Source organism: Amaranthus tricolor, chromosome 7, assembly GCF_026212465.1.
Source record: "Amaranthus tricolor cultivar Red isolate AtriRed21 chromosome 7, ASM2621246v1, whole genome shotgun sequence".
In the NCBI taxonomy this organism is placed as follows: Eukaryota; Viridiplantae; Streptophyta; class Magnoliopsida; order Caryophyllales; family Amaranthaceae; genus Amaranthus; species Amaranthus tricolor.
The window spans coordinates 2,014,426-2,038,805 of NC_080053.1; the positions used below are offsets into that span (position 1 = coordinate 2,014,426).

Genomic DNA, 24,380 nt, shown 5'->3' on the forward strand with positions numbered 1-24,380 from the left:
GAACGATGAAGAATGAATATGGATCAATGATCATTAAAGAATGATCGATGAAGAATGAACAAGGATCAATGATCATTGAAGAATGAACGATGAAGAATGAACAAGGATGAATGATCAATGAACAATGAACGATGAAGAATGAATCGGGATCAATGAGCATTGAAGAATGAACGATTTAGAATGAACAAGGATCAATGATCAATGAACAATGAACGATGAAGAATGAACGAGGATCAATGAGCATTGTAGAATGAAAGATGAGGAATGTACAAGGATCAATGATGAATAATGAATGAATGATGAAGAATGAACAAGGATCAATGATCATTGAAGAATGAACGATGAAGAATGAATATGGATCAATGATCATTAAAGAATGAACGATGAAGAATGAACAAGGATCAATGATCATTGAAGAATGAACGATGAAGAATGAACAAGGATCAATGATCAATAATGAATGAACGATGAAGAATGAACAAGGATCAATGATTAATGAACAATGAACGATGAAGAATGAACAAGGATCAATGAGCATTGAAGAATGAACGATGAAGAATGAACAAGGATCAATGATCAATGAACAATGAACGATGAAGAATGAAACAGGATCAATGAGCATTGTAGAATGAACGATGAAGAATATACAAGGATCAATGATTAATAATGAATGAACGATGAAGAATGAATATGGATCAATGATCATTAAAGAATGAATGATGAAGAATGAACAAGGATCAATGATCATTGAAGAATGAACGATGAAGAATGAACAAGGATCAATGATCAATGAACAATGAACGATGAAGAATGAACCAGGATCAATGAGCATTGAAGAATGAACGATTTAGAATGAACAAGGATCAATGATCATTGAAGATGGAACGATGAAGAATGAACAAGGATCAATGATCATTGAAGAATGAACGATGAAGAATGAATATGGATCAATGATCATTAAAGAATGAACGATGAAGAATGAACAAGGATCAATGATCATTGAAGAATGAACGATGAAGAATGAACAAGGATCAATGATCAATGAACAATGAACGATGAAGAATGAACCAGGATCAATGAGCATTGAAGAATGAACGATTTAGAATGAACAAGGATCAATGATCATTGAAGATGGAATGATGAAGAATGAACAAGGATCAATGATTAATGAACAATGAACGCTGAAGAATGAACAAGGATCAATGAGTGACCAAGATGGTCAAGGTACAAGTGTCCAAGATGTCCAAGTCCAATCCAATGCAAGGGAATTAATTTTGTCCAAGTCTTATTTTGATCATAGCATGCACGGTCCAAATAAGTCATCAAATGGTTGTACTTTGCTAAGTATGACTAAGTACTTTGTTGAAAGTATAAATTAAAGGGTGTCGGTTACAAGGAATTAATTCCAAACAGTTTTGGAATACGAAGGGGCATGTTTTAAGGAGATTTAAAGCTGGTTTTTAATCTCATTTAAAGCTGCAGTTTTGGAATTCAAAGGGGCATGTTTTTAGGAGTATTTATGGCTGAATATTAACCTTTTTAAGTGGGGGTTACTAGGCATTATTGTAGGAGTAAAATGCAATAATAAAGAAGCTTAAATGGAGGAGTAAATGGGAGTTACCAGGCAAATGAATGGGCTGTTTTGGATGTTACTTTGCACACTTGAAGGAGCCATGTGAAGAGTTTAATTGCTGGCCATTTCTTCCCTAGTTTTAATCTTTGTTTAATTAGTCTTAAGTGTGTGTAATGGAGATTAATGTGGACATTGATTAGCCACTTAATTCTCTTTTATTTTGTTGTCTTTTTATTTTCTTTTGTGAATTTATTTAGGCAAGTGAAAGGTTGTAATTATTTAATGTAAGAATGCTATATATAGCATACTTTGATGAATGAAAAACACATCCAGAAATTTGCCAAAAAACTTGTGTTTTGTTTATTGAACTTGACTTGTGTTTAGTCAATTTTAATTGTCCAAATTTGAGTGTTCCAAATTTGAAGAGTTAGAGTTTTAGTGAGAGTTCCTAAAACTAAAGCTTGTAGTTGACGATTTGGTGAGAGTTCCCTAATCTAAGCTACACCCAAACAAGTGAGTGAGTGTTCCTCCTTGTTATATCCTCAAGTTTAGGGTGAGAGTTCCCCTAACTAATCTGATCATACTAAAAAAATATACCAAAAAACGTGTGACCCCTTTAACTTATCATTTTGTAACAAGGTTTCTCGTCTTGTTTACACATCATTTGGCGCGTCAGGTAGGGGGAGTTTTTCCATACACTTCCAAAGGGGTCGAATACCTACATATCATGGGAGAGAATCAAGATTTGAGGGTAGCTTTGGAAGCTCTCAATCGATCCATTGCTAGTCAAGAAAGGTTGGCCGAGACTAATGCCAATCTACAAGGGAATCTTGCTGCCTTAATGGCAAGACTCTTGAACGAGCAAGATAGGAGAGATCAAGATGAAGAACCTCCACCTAGGAGGGAGGATAGGAGTCTCAAAGTAGACGTCCCTTCCTTTGATGGGTCACTTGATCCAGAGAAGTACTTGGAATGGGAGAAATCCTTGGAAAGGTACTTTGAGTACAAGGATATTCAAGAAGAAGTGCAGAAATATAAGATAGCCAAGGTGAAACTGAAGGGCTATGGTGACGGTTGGTTGCAAGGGGAACAAAGGGCACGTACCCTTAGGGGTAAAGCTCCCATATCAACTTGGAACAAGATGAAGAAACGGATGAGAGACCGTTTCATTCCTCACAATTACAAGCAAAGCCAATATGTGAAGTGGAGTACTTTGCAACAAAATGGAGATTCCGTGGAAGACTACATCAAAGAGTTTGATAGGCTTGCCATTGTGTGTGAAGTAACTGAAAATGAAGAGCTCAAAATGGGGCGTTTTGTAGCTGGGTTGGATCAAGAATTACAAGACAAGCTTGAAGGTTACACTAACCTCACGTTTGTGGAAGCTTGCAAACTTGTGACCAAGTTTGATGCTAGGAGGAAAAAGAAGAAAACGCCTACCACTACTCCAGTGGTGCGCAAACCACCCTTCACCTTGAAGGAGGGTTCTTCCTTTAGCAAGTCAAATGAAGCACTTAAGAAAGACAAGAAAGACTTCAAACTTAGCGACATTGTCTGTTACAAGTGTGGAGGTAGAGGTCATTTCAAGAAGGATTGTCCTAACTCAAGAGCTTTAACAATCCAAGAGGTTAAGCTTATGGCCACGCAAAACATTAATTGGGAGGATTTTGAAACAGAAGAAGAGGAGATCGAGAATCCCAATGAAGAGGATGGGGAAGAAGATCATTGCTTTCCGGAGATGGAGGACAAAACCAATCTGGTTGTTAGGAGGGCATTGCAAGCACGAGTGGAGGAGCCTTTGGCGCCACAAAGGCAACACATTTTCATCACCAAATGTAAAATTGGTGACGAGGTATGTGATTTAATTATTGACGGGGGTAGTGAGGCTAATACTGTGTCAAAGACTTTAGTGTCTAGACTTGGTCTTACCACCACTAATCATCCACACCCTTACAAGTTGAGTTGGTTAGATTCTAATTCTAGTACGGGAGTTAGAAAGCAATGCATGGTTAGTTTTTCTATTGGTTCCTATCATGATAGTCAATTGTGTGATGTTGTGTCAATGGATGCTTGTCATATTCTGCTCGGTAGGCCATGGCAAACGGATAGAAAATCATTTCATGATGGATACCATAATACATACACTATAACTCACCAAGGGAAACAAAAAAAATTACACCCTTTACCACCCCCACGGCTTTCACAAAAACCACACAAAGAAATTTCTTTATTGTCCTTTAAAGAATTTGAGAGGGAGTTTGAAGGTGAGGGAGAGTTGTTCTTATTATATTCCAAAGAAATCCACGAAAAATTTGTGAGTCAAAATCCTAACTTGGCACAATTGATTAAGGAATTTGAGGATGTTTTTCCTAATGAGTTGCCTAAGGGGTTACCACCTTTGAGAGGAATTGGGCATCAAATTGATCTCATTCCAGGCGCACCATTGCCAAATAAACCTGCCTATAGATGTAATCCTTTAGAAACTAAGGAGTTACAACGTCAAATAGAAGAGTTGATGGGTATGGGTTATGTGCGTGAGTCTATGAGTCCGTGTGCTGTTCCTGCTCTTTTGGTTCCAAAAAAAGATGGTACTTGGCGTATGTGCATTGATAGTAGAGCTGTTAACAATATTACTATCAAGTACAGGTTTCCAATTCCTAGGCTTGATGACATGCTTGATGAGTTAAGTGGTTCGAAGGTGTTCTCAAAAGTTGATTTGAGAAGTGGTTACCATCAGATTCGAATGAGGGAAGGGGATGAATGGAAGACAGCTTTCAAAACGAAGCATGGGTTGTATGAATGGCTCGTGATGCCGTTTGGTCTTACAAATGCACCTAGCACTTTCATGAGATTGATGAACGAAGTGTTGAGGCCATTTCTTGGCAAGTTCGTGGTGGTATACCTTGATGACATCCTTATTTACAGTCGAGATAGGGATGAGCATTTGAAGCATTTACTTGAAGTTTTCACTGTTTTGAGAAAACAAAAATTGTATGGAAAACTTGAAAAATGTGATTTTATGTTATATGAGGTCAATTTTCTTGGTTACATAGTTTCAGGTGATGGCGTGAAGGTGGATCCTAGCAAGGTTGAAGCAATTCAATCATGGCCTAGTCCTAAAACACTCACGGAGGTCCGTTCTTTTCATGGACTGGCTTCTTTCTATAGAAGGTTTATCAAGAATTTTAGCACACTCATGGCTCCTATAACTGAGTGTACTAAAAAGGGGGCGTTCGAGTGGACTCCACAAGCTCAAAAGGCCTTTGAAGAAGTGAAGGAAAAAATGTGCAACACTCCTATTCTTGCACTTCCAAATTTTTCCAAGCCGTTTGAGGTTGAATGTGATGCAAGTGGGAGAGGAATTGGCGCCGTGTTGATCCAAGAAGGGCGTCCAATCGCTTATTTTAGCGAGAAGTTGAGCCAAGGCAAGCTGAATTATTCCACCTATGATAAAGAGTTCTATGCAATGGTAAGAGCTTTAGATCATTGGTCACATTGTTTGAGGCCACAACCGTTCATACTACATTCTGATCATGAGTCTTTAAGATTCATTCATGGCCAAAAGAAGCTGAATTCGAGGCATGCTAAGTGGGTGGAGTTCTTGCAAACATTTAACTTTTCCTCTAAATACAAGAGTGGGAAAGCTAATGTTGTTGCGGATGCCTTATCTAGAAGACATTCTCTACTTGGAGTGGTGGAAGCTAAGATTCTTGGTTTTGATTTGATCAAAGAGTACTACAAGGAAGATGGTGATTTTAATGGCGTCATGGAGAAATGTGTTCATGGAGTTTATGATTTATTTTCCTTACATGATGGTTTTCTTTTCAAGGGAAATAGATTATGCATTCCTAAGTGTCCAATTAGAAGTTTGTTGATTCATGAAGTTCATGGAGGAGGTCTAGCTGGTCACGTTGGGATTCAAAAGACAATGGAGCTTCTTCAAGCTCACTTTTACTGGCCAAAGATGTTAGCTACGGTTCATCATGTGGTTAGTCGTTGCTCTACTTGTCAAAGGGCAAAAATGGTGTTTCATAAGGGTCTTTACAAGCCTTTGCCAGTTCCCGAGAGACCTTGGGAAGATGTTAGTATGGATTTTATTGTAGCTTTACCTAGAACTCAAAGGGGTAAAGATTCAATAATGGTGGTTGTTGATAGGTTCTCAAAAATGGCTCACTTCATTCCATGTCATAAAACTGAAGATGCCATGAAAGTGGCTAAGCTATATTTTGAGGAAGTGGTTCGTTTTCATGGGGTGCCACGCACCATTGTGTCCGATCGAGATACAAAGTTCCTAAGTCATTTTTGGAAGTCATTATGGCGTCTCATGGGAACTAAGTTGCTGTTTTCTACATCACATCATCCACAAACCGACGGTCAAACCGAGGTGGTGAATAGAGTTCTTGGTTCTTTGCTTAGAACATTGGTTAGTAAGAGCACCAAGGATTGGGATGTTAAGCTTGCTCATGCCGAGTTTGCTTACAATAGGACTCCTAGTGCTACTACAAGGTATTCACCTTTTGAAGTAGTCTACGGGGTTAATCCCTATGTTCCTATTGATCTTATTGCTCTACCTCAAGATAAGTTTGTGCATGGAGGTGCAAAAGAGCAAGCCGAGTTCATGGTCAAGATTCACAAGGAAGTGAGGAAGAATATTGAAAAGGCCAATGAGACTTACAAGAAACAAGCCAACAAAAGAGTTAGAAACGTGAAGAACTTTGAAGTTGGTGACTTAGTGTGGATTTACATGAGGAAAGAAAGATTTCCTAGTCAAAGGAAAAACAAGCTCATGCCACGAGCTGAAGGTCCATTTGAAGTAGTGGAAAAGATCAATGACAATGCATACAAGGTTGATTTGGGTGGAAGGCATGGCGTCTCAAGTACGTTCAATGTGGGTGATCTTGCACTATATTATGATGATGAAGAATTGAGGGCAATTCCCTTTGAAGAAGAGGAGGATGACCAAGATGGTCAAGGTACAAGTGTCCAAGATGTCCAAGTCCAATCCAATGCAAGGGAATTAATTTTGTCCAAGTCTTATTTTGATCATAGCATGCACGGTCCAAATAAGTCATCAAATGGTTGTACTTTGCTAAGTATGACTAAGTACTTTGTTGAAAGTATAAATTAAAGGGTGTCGGTTACAAGGAATTAATTCCAAACAGTTTTGGAATACGAAGGGGCATGTTTTAAGGAGATTTAAAGCTGGTTTTTAATCTCATTTAAAGCTGCAGTTTTGGAATTCAAAGGGGCATGTTTTTAGGAGTATTTATGGCTGAATATTAACCTTTTTAAGTGGGGGTTACTAGGCATTATTGTAGGAGTAAAATGCAATAATAAAGAAGCTTAAATGGAGGAGTAAATGGGAGTTACCAGGCAAATGAATGGGCTGTTTTGGATGTTACTTTGCACACTTGAAGGAGCCATGTGAAGAGTTTAATTGCTGGCCATTTCTTCCCTAGTTTTAATCTTTGTTTAATTAGTCTTAAGTGTGTGTAATGGAGATTAATGTGGACATTGATTAGCCACTTAATTCTCTTTTATTTTGTTGTCTTTTTATTTTCTTTTGTGAATTTATTTAGGCAAGTGAAAGGTTGTAATTATTTAATGTAAGAATGCTATATATAGCATACTTTGATGAATGAAAAACACATCCAGAAATTTGCCAAAAAACTTGTGTTTTGTTTATTGAACTTGACTTGTGTTTAGTCAATTTTAATTGTCCAAATTTGAGTGTTCCAAATTTGAAGAGTTAGAGTTTTAGTGAGAGTTCCTAAAACTAAAGCTTGTAGTTGACGATTTGGTGAGAGTTCCCTAATCTAAGCTACACCCAAACAAGTGAGTGAGTGTTCCTCCTTGTTATATCCTCAAGTTTAGGGTGAGAGTTCCCCTAACTAATCTGATCATACTAAAAAAATATACCAACAAAACGTGTGACCCCTTTAACTTATCATTTTGTAACAAGGTTTCTCGTCTTGTTTACACATCAGAACCAGAATCAATGAGCATTGAAGAATGAACGATTTAGAATGAACAAGGTTCAATGATCATTCAAGATGGAACGATGAAGAATGAACAAGGATCAATGATCATTGAAGAATGAACGATGAAGAATTAATATGGATCAATGATCATTAAAGAATGAACGATGAAAAATGAACAAGGATCAATGATCATTGAAGAATGAACGATGAAGAATGAACAAGGATCAATGATCAATGAACAATGAACGATGAAGAATGAACCAGGATCAATGAGCATTGAAGAATGAACGATTTAGAATGAACAAGGATCAATGATCATTCAAGATGGAACGATGAAGAATGAACAAGGATCAATGATCATTGAAGAATGAACGATGAAGAATGAATATGGATCAATGATCATTAAAGAATGAACGATGAAGAATGAACAAGGATCAATGATCATTGAAGAATGAACGATGAAGAATGAACAAGGATCAATGATCAATGAACAATGAACGATGAAGAATGAACCAGGATTAATGAACATTGAAGAATGAACGATTTAGAATGAACAAGGATCAATGATCATTGAAGATGGAATGATGAAGAATGAACAAGGATCAATGATCATTAAAGAATGAACGATTTAGAATGAACAAGGATAATTTGTCATTGAAGAATGAACGATAAAGAATGAACAAGGATCAATGATCATTGAAGATGGAACGATGAAGAACGAACAAGGATCAATGATCATTGAAGAATGAACGATGAAGAATGAATATGGATCAATGATCATTAAAGAATGAACGATGAAAAATGAACAAGGATCAATGATCATTGAAGAATGAACGATGAAGAATGAACAAGGTGATATAGATTGGTATGCCTCAAAACAAAACCAAGCTATAAGCACACGTAGTTTGCTGTTTCCGTTTAACGAATTTGTTTTTGTGATTTTAGTGGTTTTATAACAAGGGGAAAATGAAATGTATGTGTTGATTTTTCAAACTGAAAATGGCTTGCCAAAGGTTGCTTCGATACAGATACACCACGAAACAAATCTAAGGGCTCCTAAGAACACATTCAAACTTTAGCCAAAAGAATGAAAAGCATAGGAACTTCAAATTACTTAAACTAATCCAAGTTAAAGTAAATTGCAAATAAGAACAAGGAAAATTGCTCAAAGGGTTGTGTTTTGTATTATGCCAGCTGAATGCCTTCATTACATGAACTACAAGCCTATTTATACTAAAAGGAAATCAGCCCAACAAAAAATAAAAAAAAAAAAAAAAAAAAATTAAATTAAAAAGCAAAAAAATCAGAATGTTGCTTGTTTCTTAACGGCTAGGAATCCACTTGCAAGTCCACTTGCAAGTTGCATCTTACAATCTTCTATGGAAATAATTAGGCTATTTTGTAGTGCATAGCTATATCTTACAAAGTCTTCATAGGCTATTTTCTAGGCTGATTTGTTTTTTGTAGAAAAGATCTTCATGTAATAATGAACCAAAATCAGATTTCCCAACGGCTGAATTCTTGTATGATTTGCAAATATCTTCATATGTCCTTGGTTTATTTGCTGTCTCAAACAACTTGATTTTGCTAAATATATTTTTTTAATCTTCCACTTGCTGAACCTTCATATTTATATTCTTCATATTTCCTTGGTTTATTTGCTTGATATTTTCAGCTGCTTGCTTGCGTTTCAATCGCATAATATTCGACCCATGAGCAAAATTAAATACTAAACTCAAATAAAAGAAAAGTACAACTCGACTAACTAAGCATGAGAAATGATTAAGTTTGATCCTAAACCTGGCTTAAATCATTTCGAAGAAAACAAAAGACCCAAATACTCGAAATAAAATAAACGACTTAAATAATAAAACGACCCAAAAAAAAAAAAAAAAAAGAAGACTTAGTTTATGACTACGAAATTAAAGGATTTCAGTTTTGGACCTTGAATTTTAGCGTCTTCCATTTGATGCATCATTATATTGATCTTGGCTAGCTCAGCAGAACTAGATGTAGGTGATCCTACATCATCCTCCCCTTCTTTGGAAAAGCTTGACCTCAAGCTTGGTAACATGTCCTCCTCATGAAATGTAATCAAATCTGCAACATTGAAAGTAGAAGACACACCATAGCTACTAGGTAGCTCTAGTTTGTAAGCATTGTCATTTACTTTTTCCAAAATTTCGAACGGTCCATCAATTCTAGCACTTAACTTTGATTTCCTTTGTGTGGGAAACCTATCCTTTCTCAAGTAAATCCATACTAAGTCACCTTCTTTGAAAATCACTTCTTTTCTCTTTTGGTCCACTTTCTCTTTAACCTTATTATTCATTTTCTCAATCTTTTCCACAACTTGTTTATGCAACTTTTGGATCTCATTAGCTCTAGTCTCGGCATCATGGCTAAACTTCAAAGGTGTAGGAAAAGGCGTAAGATCTATAGGGGTTAAAGGATTAAGGCCATAAACTATAAAGAAAGGAGAAAAACCGGTGGTCTTGCTAGGAACTCGATTATAAGCAAATTCAGCATGTGGTAGCAATTGTTCCCATTGTTTAGGATTCTTAGTAATGAGGGCACGCAACAAGGTTCCTAAGGTCCTATTGGTTACTTCGGTTTGTCCATCAGTCTGAGGGTGGCTAGAACTACTAAAGTTAAGCTTGGTTCCCATCTTTTTCCACAAAGTAAGCCAAAAATGACTAAGAAACTTTGAGTCTCTATCACTTACCATACTTCTTGCTATCCCATGTAGTCTTACTATTTCTTTAAAATAAAGATTAGCAATGTTAACAGCATCATGTGTAGTATGACAAGGAATGAAATGGGCCATCTTAGAAAACCTATCAACAACAACCATAATGGAATCCTTATTGTTAGAGGTTCTAGGTAGTCCGCTTATGAAGTCTAAGCTCACATCTTCCCATGGATTTTGTGGTGTAGGAAGAGGTTGGTAAAGACCTTGAGACGTTTTGTGGGCTTTGGCTTTTAGGCATTGCACACACCTCTTAATAATATGAATGACATCTTTAGCAAGTTTCGGCCAAAAGAAGGTCTCACTCACTAGAGCTATGGTCTTTTCTTCCCCAAAATGTCCTCCAAGTCCTCCCTCATGATATTCCTTAATTAAGGTCTCCCTAACACTATGTCTGGGCACACATAATTGATTACCTCGAAAGAGATATCCTTGAAAGAGGTAAAAAAGTCCTTGAGGTTTGTTATGACATTTTTCAAATATTTCTCCAAAATCAACATCATCAATATAACATTCTTTTAACAATTCCATCCCAACAACCTTAGTATTCAAAGTACTCAAAAGCAAGTATCTCCTAGATAAAGCATCAGCTCCGGTGTTTAATTTACCCGCTTTGTGTTTAATGGTGAAATGAAAGGTTTGTAGGAACTCGACCCACTTAGCATGTCTAGATTGAAGTTTGTGTTGGCTTTGAATGAATTTCAAGGCCTCATGGTCAGAATGTAACACAAATTCTTTTGCAATCAAATAATGTCTCCAATGTTCTAAACATCTAATAATAGCATAAAACTCTTTATCATAAGTAGAATACTTCCTTTTAGCATCATTGAGTTTTTCACTAAAGTAAGCAAGGGGTTTGTTGTTTTGAGTAAGAACACCTCCAATACCTACCCCAGATGCGTCACATTCTACTTCAAAGATATCCTCAAAATTAGGCAAAGCTAGAACAGGTGCGGTGGTAAGTTTGTCTTTGATGGTGTCTGATGAGAATTCAGTCCACAACGTCCAAGATCATCAAGTTACGGTTCCTACAACACAAGCTACGGTCCATGCGTTACTTAGCCACGCAAATGTCAAGCAAATGGCTGCTAATTTCGTGGGATTCTCTTCAAAGAAATCCTTTATTACTTGCCTTAAATGGGAAGTTGAATAAATGGGAAGTTGAATAGATGAGAAGTTGAATAAATGGGAAGTTGAATACAAGCAGCAACCTGAATTCTAGCTTTAATGCTTAAATGGGAGTTTTTTTTATAGGAGAAATGCAAGAGTTTTTAGGAGAATATGGACGGTTCAAAGTAGCTTAATTAGCCTTAATTTGCTGTTTAAATAGCTATTAATAAAGGGTCATTATTAGCCTTAAATGCTTAACATTAAAAAGGCTTAATTCTAGCTTTTGTTTAATGCTTTGTTTTCTGATTTTTGTAAGAGGGAAAGTTAAAAGGTTCCTTGAAGGGAAAGTTAAAAGGTTCCTTGAGGGAAGTTAAAAGGTTCCTTGAAGGCTTGTAACACTTGCATTATTTTTAGTATAAAAGGAACTCATTGCCATGCATTTTAGGCAAGTGAGATTGAAAACAAAATTCTGATTTTCTTTGTGAATTTCTTTGTGCTTACTTTGTGTTGCACGCCCCCTTTTATTCTTATTACTTAGTGTTTGAGAGTAAAAGCTTTGAGAGTTTAAAATACTTAGTGAATTTTTGCTGCTCAAAGAAACCATCCAATCTAGAATAAGTTTCTAAGTTGCGTGGGTGTTCTCTTGTTTCGTTCCTTGTTAAGCTTGTTTTTAAGCTAATTCATACACTCTAAAACGGTCCCATTACACTTCCACTTCAGTTGGTATCAGAGCCAAATCGTGTTGAACGAGATTACACTAGTTAAAACGCAGTATGGGTGATAATCAGTCCAATGCCGAAATGTTAAAAGTAATCATGGATCAACTTCATGTAATGCACGATGGAATGAAGAGGCATGAAACAAGAATGGATGCCATTGGAGAGACGTTGCTTAGAGTGGGTAGAAGGGTAGAGGAATTAGAGAATTCTACTCCCACCCATGGCGAGTCCCATTTTCGTAACAATCAAGAAGATAGAAGTTTCAAACTAGACCTTCCTGAATTTGATGGTTCTAGTGATCCGGAGGTTTTTTTATGATTGGGTACGAAGATTAGAGAATATTTTTGAGTATAAAAATTATGATGATGATAAGAGTTGTAAAATGGCGACTCTTAAATTGACAAAACTTGCTGGGCTTTGGTATGATAACCTCAAAGCCAAGAGAAGGAGAGAAGGGAAAGAAAAGATTGCATCTTGGGAAAAACTCAAGAAGAAAATGGAGCAACGTTGGGTCCCACGTGAATATGTGCAAGATCAATATGTCAAATTAACTCGCCTAAATCAAGGTGAGCGTAATATTGATGAATATGTACGTGAGTTTGAGAAACTTAGCTTGGTGTGTGACATACAAGAGAAGGAACCACTCAAAATTGCGCGTTTCACAAAGGGGCTTTCTAAACCAATCTCTAATAAGGTGGATCTTCTACCTTATTCCACTTATGATGAGGTTGTGAAGGCTGCTAGGAAGGTTGAAGCACAAAACAAAGAGGAGAAGCCGAAGAATGCTCCAAGACCCCCTTTTAGAGCGTTCTCTTCCGCGGGAAAAGTTGATTCTTTTCCTAGCCCTTCTAAATCAACTGTTCCTACTAACCCTTCGAAAACTTATGGAGGAAAACCAGATTTCAAGCAAGATGCATCCAAAAGAACTTGTTACAAGTGTCATGAAAGAGGACATATTGCTAGTGAATGTCCAAAACGGAATACACTTACTATTCAAGAAGGAGAGTGGGGTTCCGAAGAAGAGGAAGAGGAGGAGGAATATGAGGAATATGGTGCTGAAGAAAATGACGCTCCATTATGTGGTGTTGTGAGAAGACTTCTACATTCCGAACCTCTCAAAGATATGCAACAACGAGAGAACCTTTTTCATACTAGATGCAAGGTTCAAGACAAGGTTTTTGATGTGATTGTTGATGGAGGATCATGCACGGATGTGGCCTCAACTGAACTTGTAAGTAAGCTTAAATTACCTACACGAAATCATGCTAAACCTTACAAGTTAAATTGGCTGGATAATGACACCGGTTTAAAGGTTAAGAAACAAGCACTAGTTTCATTCACTATAGGAAATTTTTATGATGAACGTTGGTGTGACGTTTTACCTATGAGTGCGTGTCATATTTTGCTTGGTAGACCATGGCAATTTGATAGAAAAGCTATTCATGATGGTGTTTCTAATGTCTATACGGTCACTACCAAATTAGGAAAGAAGATTAGGTTGTTACCTTTGCCCCCTAAGGTTGAACCTATGGTGGAAAAGAAACCAAACTTCCTTATGTCTAGGAAGGAGTTTGAGGAAGAATGCGTGATAGAAGGAGGAGGGTTTCTGCTTATTGTAAAGCCCATTGTTGATGATGTTTCTCATGTGGCTAACTCTATTCCGTTGAGAAACTTGCTTAAAGAATTTGCAGATGTGTTTCCCGATGATTTGCCTAAAGGGTTGCCTCCATTTCGTGGTATTGAACATGCAATTGATTTGGTACCGGGAGCCTCATTACCAAACAAGGCAGCCTATAGATGCAATCCCGAGCAAGCTAAGGAGTTGCAAAGACAAGTTGAAGAACTCATGGAAAAGGGCTATGTGCGTGAAAGCCTTAGTCCATGTGCGGTGCCTGCCCTTTTGGTGCCAAAGAAAGAAGGAACTTGGAGGATGTGTATTGATAGTCGTGCCATCAACAACATAACTATTAAATATAGATTTCCCATGCCAAGGCTACAAGACATGCTTGATGAATTAAGTGGAGCCACAGTTTTTAGCAAAATTGACTTGCGAAGTGGTTATCATCAAATGAGAATTCGTGAAGGAGATGAATGGAAGACTGCTTTCAAGACAAAGCAAGGTCTATATGAATGGCTTGTCATGCCATTTGGACTTTGCAATGCTCCTAGTTCGTTCATGAGACTCATGAATGAGGTATTACGTCCCTTTCTAAATAAATTCATTGTTGTATATTTAGATGATATTCTAGTATATAGTAAAACTGAAAATGAGCATTTGATACATTTGAGAGTTTTACTTGAGGCATTGAGAGAGCATAAATTGTATGGAAAAATGGAAAAATGTACTTTCATGTGTAGTAGTATTTCTTTCCTAGGCTACATTGTTTCTAGTGAAGGAGTACAGGTTGATCCCGAGAAGGTGAAAGCTATCTCAACATGGAAGGTACCCAAAGATGTTCATGAGGTTAGAAGTTTTCATGGACTAGCTTCATTTTACCGAGTCTTCATCAAGAACTTTTCCACTCTTATGGCGCCTTTAACGGAGCTCTTGAAGAAAGGTGCATTTCAATGGAATGAAGCAGCCCACAAAGCCTTTGAAGACGTCAAAACCAAGTTATGCAACGCTCCAATACTTGCATTACCTGATTTTGACAAGTTGTTTGAAGTAGAATGTGATGCAAGTGGCGTAGGCATTGTTCAAGAAAGGCGTCCCATTTGTTATTTTAGTGAAAAGTTAAGTGGAGCTAAGTTGAATTATTCAAATTATGATCGTGAATTCTATGCCATTGTTAGAGCTTTGGATTATTGGTCTCATTACTTAAGGCCAAAGCCATTTGTTCTACATTCCGATCATGAAGCTTTGAAGTTCATTCATGGTCAACAAAAGCTCAACCATAGACATGCAAAGTGGGTGGAGTTCCTACAATCCTTCACTTTTAGTTCGAAGTACAAGGAAGGGAAGAAGAATGTAGTGGCGGATGCGTTGTCAAGGAGGAGTTACTTACTTGCTATGGTTCACACTCAAATATTAGGCTTTGAACACCTAAAGGCCTTATATGAAAGTGATGATGATTTTGCTACTGAATTTTCTAAGCCCACTAAAGGATACTTGGTTCATGATGGTTTCTTATTCAAGGGAAACAAGTTATGTATCCCTAAAAGTGGAGTGCGTGAGTTATTGGTGCGTGAAGTCCATGGAGGAGGTATTGCGGGTCATTTTGGAATTCATAAGACTATGGAGATACTTCAAGAACATTTCTATTGGCCACGAATGATCAAGGATGTAACACATGTGGTTGAAAGATGTTCTACTTGTCAAAAGTCCAAGAGTACCTTTCATAAGGGTCTCTACACTCCCTTGCCCGTTCCTAATGCTCCTTGGGAAGAGGTAAGTATGGACTTTATTGTGGGTCTTCCTAGGACTCAAAGAGGAAAAGATAGCATCATGGTGGTTGTTGATCGTTTTTCTAAAATGGCTCATTTCATTGCCTGTCACAAGACGGATGATGCATCTAAAGTTGCTGATTTGTACTTTCGAGAAATATTACGCCTACATGGAGTGCCAAGGACCATTGTTTCGGATAGGGACACTAAGTTCCTAAGTCATTTTTGGAGGACTCTTTGGAAGTTGGTAGGTACTAAACTTCTTTTTAGTACTTCTCATCATCCACAAACGGATGGTCAAACAGAGGTCACAAATCGCACTTTGGGATCCTTATTGCGTGGTCTAGTGAGTAGAACGCAAAAGGATTGGGATGTGAAGTTGGCTCATGCTGAGTTTGCCTACAATAGATCACCGTCATCTACTACTACTCGTGCTCCTTTTGAGGTGGTCTATGGGGAAAATCCTTTACTTCCTCTTGATCTTATTCCTTTGCCCAAGAAAGATCTAGTTCATGTTGATTCAAAGAAAAGATGGGAAGCTTTTCAAGAAACATGCGCTCAAGTCAAGAAAAAGATTGAAGCCATGAATACCGTTTACAAGGAAAGAGCTAATAAAAGAAGGAAACAGCCTACTTTTGCTCAAGGTGATTTGGTGTGGTTACATTTGCGCAAGGAACGTTTTCCTAACCTTAGGAAGAACAAGCTTATGCCTAGATCAGATGGTCCATTTCGTGTGGTTGAAAAGATTGGAGAAAGTGCTTACAAGCTTGAATTGCCAAGTGACTATGGTGGTGTTAGTGCAACTTTCAATGTGGGTGATTTGTCTCCATACCTTGAAGATGAGAGTTTGAGGGCAAACTTCTTTGAAGAGGGGGAGAATGATGAGAATTCAGTCCACAACGTCCAAGATCATCAAGTTACGGTTCCTACAACACAAGCTACGGTCCATGCGTTACTTAGCCACGCAAATGTCAAGCAAATGGCTGCTAATTTCGTGGGATTCTCTTCAAAGAAATCCTTTATTACTTGCCTTAAATGGGAAGTTGAATAAATGGGAAGTTGAATAGATGAGAAGTTGAATAAATGGGAAGTTGAATACAAGCAGCAACCTGAATTCTAGCTTTAATGCTTAAATGGGAGTTTTTTTTATAGGAGAAATGCAAGAGTTTTTAGGAGAATATGGACGGTTCAAAGTAGCTTAATTAGCCTTAATTTGCTGTTTAAATAGCTATTAATAAAGGGTCATTATTAGCCTTAAATGCTTAACATTAAAAAGGCTTAATTCTAGCTTTTGTTTAATGCTTTGTTTTCTGATTTTTGTAAGAGGGAAAGTTAAAAGGTTCCTTGAAGGGAAAGTTAAAAGGTTCCTTGAGGGAAGTTAAAAGGTTCCTTGAAGGCTTGTAACACTTGCATTATTTTTAGTATAAAAGGAACTCATTGCCATGCATTTTAGGCAAGTGAGATTGAAAACAAAATTCTGATTTTCTTTGTGAATTTCTTTGTGCTTACTTTGTGTTGCACGCCCCCTTTTATTCTTATTACTTAGTGTTTGAGAGTAAAAGCTTTGAGAGTTTAAAATACTTAGTGAATTTTTGCTGCTCAAAGAAACCATCCAATCTAGAATAAGTTTCTAAGTTGCGTGGGTGTTCTCTTGTTTCGTTCCTTGTTAAGCTTGTTTTTAAGCTAATTCATACACTCTAAAACGGTCCCATTACACTTCCACTTCAGTGTCAAAGGCTGCTTGTGCTTTGGAATTCCATTCTATGGTCTTATGTTTTGTGAGTTCGGTGATAGGGGCCATGATTGAACTAAAGTTTGGGACAAACCTTCTATAAAAAGAAGCTAAACCATGAAATGATCTAACTTGGTGAATGGTGGTAGGAACAGGCCAGTCTCTAATAGCTTCAACTTTCTTTTCATCCGCTTTTATCCCCTCAATTGACACAATAAACCCAAGAAATTTTACTGATTCCGAAAAGAATTGACACTTTTCCAAATTACCATACAATTTTTCTTTAGCCAATACACTAAAAACTTGATGCAAATGTTTAACATGCTCGTCTTCACTTTTACTATACACCAAGATATCATCAAAATAAACCACAACAAATTGACCCAAGAAAGGCTTTAAAGTTTGGTTCATAAGTCTCATAAAGGTAGAAGGTGCATTAGACAACCCAAAGGGCATGACTAACCATTCATAAAGTCCTTCTTTAGTTTTAAATGCGGTTTTCCATTCATCCCCTTTATAAATTCTAACTTGGTGATATCCACTCCTAAGGTCGATTTTAGAAAAAACTTTCGAACCATATAAATCATCTAACAAGTCATTGAGTCTAGGTATTGGAAATCTATACTTGATGGTGATTCTATTAATGGCTCTACTGTCCACACACATCCTCATTTCTCCATTTTTCTTAGGCACAAGTAAGGTAGGGACGGCACAAGGACTTATGGACTCTCTAATCAAACCTTTAGCTAACAATTCATCAACTTGTCTCCTAATTTCTTCGGTCTCTTTAGGATTAGTTCTATAGGCTGGTTTGTTAGGTAATGTGGAACCGGGAATGAAATCAATCTTATGTTGTATGTCCCTTTTTGGTGGAAGTCCATTAGGTATCTCAATAGGAAAAACATGCGCAAATTCATCAAGTAAAGGCACAAGCAAAGGGTGATCATGCAAAACAGATTCGGTTTCATCATTTAGCAATAACAATTCTTTTCGTTCCACAAATTCATGTTGTTCACTTTTAAGTATAGGAATCAAAGAATGAAAATTTGTTAAAGTTGCTTGTAATTTAGAATTATGGCCAGGTGCATATGGAGCTAACGTGATCTTTTTCTTATTTAAAACAAAAGTATGTGTATTTTTAAAGCCATCATGCATAACTTTTCTATCATATTGCCAAGGTCTTCCTAATAAAACATGACATGCATCCATAGGTATAACATCACATAAAAGACTCTCCTTATAACTATTGCCTATTGAAAACGATAGTAAAACTTGAGAGTTTACAGGAATACCTTTGTTTTGATTCAACCATTGAATCATGTATGGCTCGGGGTGTGGAGTGGCGGTGAGATTAAGCTTGTCCACCATGGTCTTTGAAGCGACATTAGTGCAACTTCCTCCATCAATGATAAGCGAACAGATCTTACCTTTAACCGTACATTTTGTGTGGAATATTGCTTCCCTTTGTTGGTTTGGATCTTTGGCTTTGACCCCACTGAGAGCTCTCCGCATGACCAGTAGTTCTCCTTCATCCGGATATATCATTTCCTCATCCAGTTCTTCATTGTCAACGAAATCCTCCACGTTTTCTTCTTGATGATCTTCAAACTCAACCAAGTTCACCATTTTTCGGTTTGGGCATTCGGAGGAAATGTGTCCTAGGCCTTGACACTTAAAACATCTCCTAGGTGTGAATGAATTGGTGTTTGGTTTGGGTGTATTGGGCATGCTTAGGGGCTGCTTTGAGTTATTGTTTTGCAGAGCTTTTGAATCTTGCGAATGGGCTTTAGAATAGGAATGAGGAGTGTTCTTTTGGTAGGAATTGAAATTGGTAGTTCTTGCTGAAGTGAAACGTGAGGTTTCCTTCATTTTAGTTCTTTGTTGTTTATCAACTTTATGTGCAAGGTTAATTAAATCATCAAGGCAAGCATAAGGTTGTAATTCAACAATGTTTCTGATTTTTGAATCTAAACCATTTAAAAATCTTACCAAAGTTTGGTGATCATCCTCCTTAAGGTCGCACCTCATTATCATTGTCTCGAACTCTCGACCATACTCTTCTACACTCCTGCCATCTTGTTGTAGATGTTGAAGTTTGGTGAAATTCTCTTGCATGTAGTATGAAGGCAGAAACTTTTCCTTCATTTGCTTCTTCATCTTTTCCCATGATCTAATCTTGTCTTTCCCTTCTCTTTCTCGTTTTGCACATTTGCTAGCCCACCAAGTAGAAGCATATTTGCGCAATTTTAATGCTACTATCTTTACCTTCTTTTCTTCATCCGTATTCTTGTAATCAAATAATCTTTCAACGGTTCTTACCCATTCAAGGAACTCATCTCCATCTAATCTTCCTTCAAATTCTGGAATGTCGACTCTAAGATCATCTCCACGGCTTGTTTGCCTACTAACTTTAGGACTTTCAGACTCATAATTCCCACCTTCCCTTAAGGTGCGTTTTAGGTCTAGATACTCTTTAAGTTGGGTTTGTAGGTATTTAATGGTGGCATTTTGCTCTTCAACAATTCTGCTCAAATCACTTGTTTCTCCTTCACCACTTTGAGACATGGTGTTATGCTTTGTGAATGAACGAAATTAAGGCTCGGAGCGTAGCCTTGGCTCTGATACCAAGATGATATAGATTGGTATGCCTCAAAACAAAACCAAGCTATAAGCACACGTAGTTTGCTGTTTCCGTTTAACGAATTTGTTTTTGTGATTTTAGTGGTTTTATAACAAGGGGAAAATGAAATGTATGTGTTGATTTTTCAAACTGAAAATGGCTTGCCAAAGGTTGCTTCGATACAGATACACCACGAAACAAATCTAAGGGCTCCTAAGAACACATTCAAACTTTAGCCAAAAGAATGAAAAGCATAGGAACTTCAAATTACTTAAACTAATCCAAGTTAAAGTAAATTGCAAATAAGAACAAGGAAAATTGCTCAAAGGGTTGTGTTTTGTATTATGCCAGCTGAATGCCTTCATTACATGAACTACAAGCCTATTTATACTAAAAGGAAATCAGCCCAACAAAAAATAAAAAATAAAAAAAAAAAAAATTAAATTAAAAAGCAAAAAAATCAGAATGTTGCTTGTTTCTTAACGGCTAGGAATCCACTTGCAAGTCCACTTGCAAGTTGCATCTTACAATCTTCTATGGAAATAATTAGGCTATTTTGTAGTGCATAGCTATATCTTACAAAGTCTTCATAGGCTATTTTCTAGGCTGATTTGTTTTTTGTAGAAAAGATCTTCATGTAATAATGAACCAAAATCAGATTTCCCAATGGCTGAATTCTTGTATGATTTGCAAATATCTTCATATGTCCTTGGTTTATTTGCTGTCTCAAACAACTTGATTTTGCTAAATATATTTTTTTAATCTTCCACTTGCTGAACCTTCATATTTATATTCTTCATATTTCCTTGGTTTATTTGCTTGATATAATCAGCTGCTTGCTTGCGTTTCAATCGCATAATATTCGACCCATGAGCAAAATTAAATACTAAACTCAAATAAAAGAAAAGTACAACTCGACTAACTAAGCATGAGAAATGATTAAGTTTGATCCTGAAGTGGAAGTGTAATGGGACCCTTTTAGAGTGTATGAATTAGCTTAAAAACAAGCTTAACAAGGAACGAAACAAGAGAACACCCACACAACTTAGAAACTTATTCTAGATTGGATGGTTTCTTTGAGCAGCAAAAATTCACTAAGTATTTTAAACTCTCAAAGCTTTTACTCTCAAACACTAAGTAATAAGAATAAAAGGGGGCGTGCAACACAAAGTAAGCACAAAGAAATTCACAAAGAAAATCAGAATTTTGTTTTCAATCTCACTTGCCTAAAATGCATGGCAATGAGTTCCTTTTATACTAAAAATAATGCAAGTGTTACAAGTCTTCAAGGAACCTTTTAACTTCCCCTTCAAGGAACCTTTTAACTTTCCCCCTTACAAAAAATCAGAAAACAAAGCATTAAACTAAAGCTAGCATTAAGCCTTTTTAATGTTAAGCATTTAAGGCTAATAATGACACTTTATTAATAGCTATTTAAACAGCAAATTAAGGCTAATTAAGCTACTTTGAACCGTCCATATTCTCCTAAAAAAACTCTTGCATTTCTCCTATAAAAAAAAACTCCCATTTAAGCATTAAAGCTAGAATTCAAGTTGCTGCTTGTATTCAACTTCCCATTTCAGGCAATTGTGCCTTATTCAACTTCCCATTTAAGGCAAGTAATAAAGGATTGCTTTGAAGAGAATCCCACGAAATTAGCAACCATTTGCTTGATATTTGCGTGGCTAAGTAAAGCATGGACCGTAGCTTGTGTTGTAGGAACCGTAACTTGATGATCTTGGACTTTGTGGACTGAATTCTCATCATTCTCCCCCTCTTCAAAGAAGTTTGCCCTCAAACTCTCATCTTCAAGGTATGGAGACAAATCACCCACATTGAAAGTTGCACTAACACCACCATAGTCACTTGGCAATTCAAGCTTGTAAGCACTTTCTCCAATCTTTTCAACCACACGAAATGGACCATCTGATCTAGGCATAAGCTTGTTCTTCCTAAGGTTAGGAAAACGTTCCTTGCGCAAATGTAACCACACCAAATCACCTTGAGCAAAAGTAGGCTGTTTCCTTCTTTTATTAGCTCTTTCCTTGTAAACGGTATTCATGGCTTCAATCTTTTTCTTGACTTGAGCGCATGTTTCTTGAAAAGCTTCCCATCTTTTCTTTGAATCAACATGAACTAGATCTTTCTTGGGCAAAGGAATAAGATCAAGAGGAAGTAAAGGATTTTCCCCATAGACCACCTCAAAAGGAGCACGAGTAGTAGTAGATGACGGTGATCTATTGTAGGCAAACTCAGCATGAGCCAACTTCACATCCCAATCCTTTTGCGTTCTACTCACTAGACCACGCAATAAGGATCCCAAAGTGCGATTTGTGACCTCTGTTTGACCATCCGTTTGTGGATGATGAGAAGTACTAAAAAGAAGTTTAGTACCTACCAACTTCCAAAGAGTCCTCCAAAAATGACTTAGGAACTTAGTGTCCCTATCCGAAACAATGGTCCTTGGCACTCCATGTAGACGTAATATTTCTCGAAAGTACAAATCAGCAACTTTAGATGCATCATCCGTCTTGTGACAAGCAATGAAATGAGCCATTTTAGAAAAACGATCAACAACCACCATGATGCTATCTTTTCCTCTTTGAGTCCTAGGAAGACCCACAATAAAGTCCATACTTACCTCTTCCCAAGGAGCATTAGGAACGGGCAAGGGAGTGTAGAGACCCTTATGAAAGGTACTCTTGGACTTTTGACAAGTAGAACATCTTTCAACCACATGTGTTACATCCTTGATCATTCGTGGCCAATAGAAATGTTCTTGAAGTATCTCCATAGTCTTATGAATTCCAAAATGACCCGCAATACCTCCTCCATGGACTTCACGCACCAATAACTCACGCACTCCACTTTTAGGGATACATAACTTGTTTCCCTTGAATAAGAAACCATCATGAACCAAGTATCCTTTAGTGGGCTTAGAAAATTCAGTAGCAAAATCGTCATCACTTTCATATAAGGCCTTTAGGTGTTCAAAGCCTAATATTTGAGTGTGAACCATAGCAAGTAAGTAACTCCTCCTTGACAACGCATCCGCCACTACATTCTTCTTCCCTTCCTTGTACTTCGAACTAAAAGTGAAGGATTGTAGGAACTCCACCCACTTTGCATGTCTATGGTTGAGCTTTTGTTGACCATGAATGAACTTCAAAGCTTCATGATCGGAATGTAGAACAAATGGCTTTGGCCTTAAGTAATGAGACCAATAATCCAAAGCTCTAACAATGGCATAGAATTCACGATCATAATTTGAATAATTCAACTTAGCTCCACTTAACTTTTCACTAAAATAACAAATGGGACGCCTTTCTTGAACAAGAACCGCACCAATGCCTACGCCACTTGCATCACATTCTACTTCAAACAACTTGTCAAAATCAGGTAATGCAAGTATTGGAGCGTTGCATAACTTGGTTTTGACGTCTTCAAAGGCTTTGTGGGCTGCTTCATTCCATTGAAATGCACCTTTCTTCAAGAGCTCCGTTAAAGGCGCCATAAGAGTGGAAAAGTTCTTGATGAAGACTCGGTAAAATGAAGCTAGTCCATGAAAACTTCTAACCTCATGAACATCTTTGGGTACCTTCCATGTTGAGATAGCTTTCACCTTCTCGGGATCAACCTGTACTCCTTCACTAGAAACAATGTAGCCTAGGAAAGAAATACTACTACACATGAAAGTACATTTTTCCATTTTTCCATACAATTTATGCTCTCTCAATGCCTCAAGTAAAACTCTCAAATGTATCAAATGCTCATTTTCAGTTTTACTATATACTAGAATATCATCTAAATATACAACAATGAATTTATTTAGAAAGGGACGTAATACCTCATTCATGAGTCTCATGAACGAACTAGGAGCATTGCAAAGTCCAAATGGCATGACAAGCCATTCATATAGACCTTGCTTTGTCTTGAAAGCAGTCTTCCATTCATCTCCTTCACGAATTCTCATTTGATGATAACCACTTCGCAAGTCAATTTTGCTAAAAACTGTGGCTCCACTTAATTCATCAAGCATGTCTTGTAGCCTTGGCATGGGAAATCTATATTTAATAGTTATGTTGTTGATGGCACGACTATCAATACACATCCTCCAAGTTCCTTCTTTCTTTGGCACCAAAAGGGCAGGCACCGCACATGGACTAAGGCTTTCACGCACATAGCCCTTTTCCATGAGTTCTTCAACTTGTCTTTGCAACTCCTTAGCTTGCTCGGGATTGCATCTATAGGCTGCCTTGTTTGGTAATGAGGCTCCCGGTACCAAATCAATTGCATGTTCAATACCACGAAATGGAGGCAACCCTTTAGGCAAATCATCGGGAAACACATCTGCAAATTCTTTAAGCAAGTTTCTCAACGGAATAGAGTTAGCCACATGAGAAACATCATCAACAATGGGCTTTACAATAAGCAGAAACCCTCCTCCTTCTATCACGCATTCTTCCTCAAACTCCTTCCTAGACATAAGGAAGTTTGGTTTCTTTTCCACCA

The 24,380-nt window shown here is 37.3% G+C and overlaps 1 protein-coding gene across 1 annotated transcript; it reads right to left on the reverse strand.

Moving 5' to 3' along the window:
• Window positions 1-17,564: 17,564 nt before the first annotated feature.
• Window positions 17,565-20,200, reverse strand: LOC130817693 (uncharacterized). The gene is made up of 2 exons (XM_057683543.1): window positions 18,165-20,200; window positions 17,565-17,577 (listed from the first exon to the last, which is right to left on the reverse strand). Exons 1-2 carry the CDS (start codon window positions 19,811-19,813, stop codon window positions 17,565-17,567), a joined length of 1,662 nt encoding a protein of 553 aa, XP_057539526.1. The 5' UTR covers window positions 19,814-20,200.
• Window positions 20,201-24,380: the final 4,180 nt, after the last annotated feature.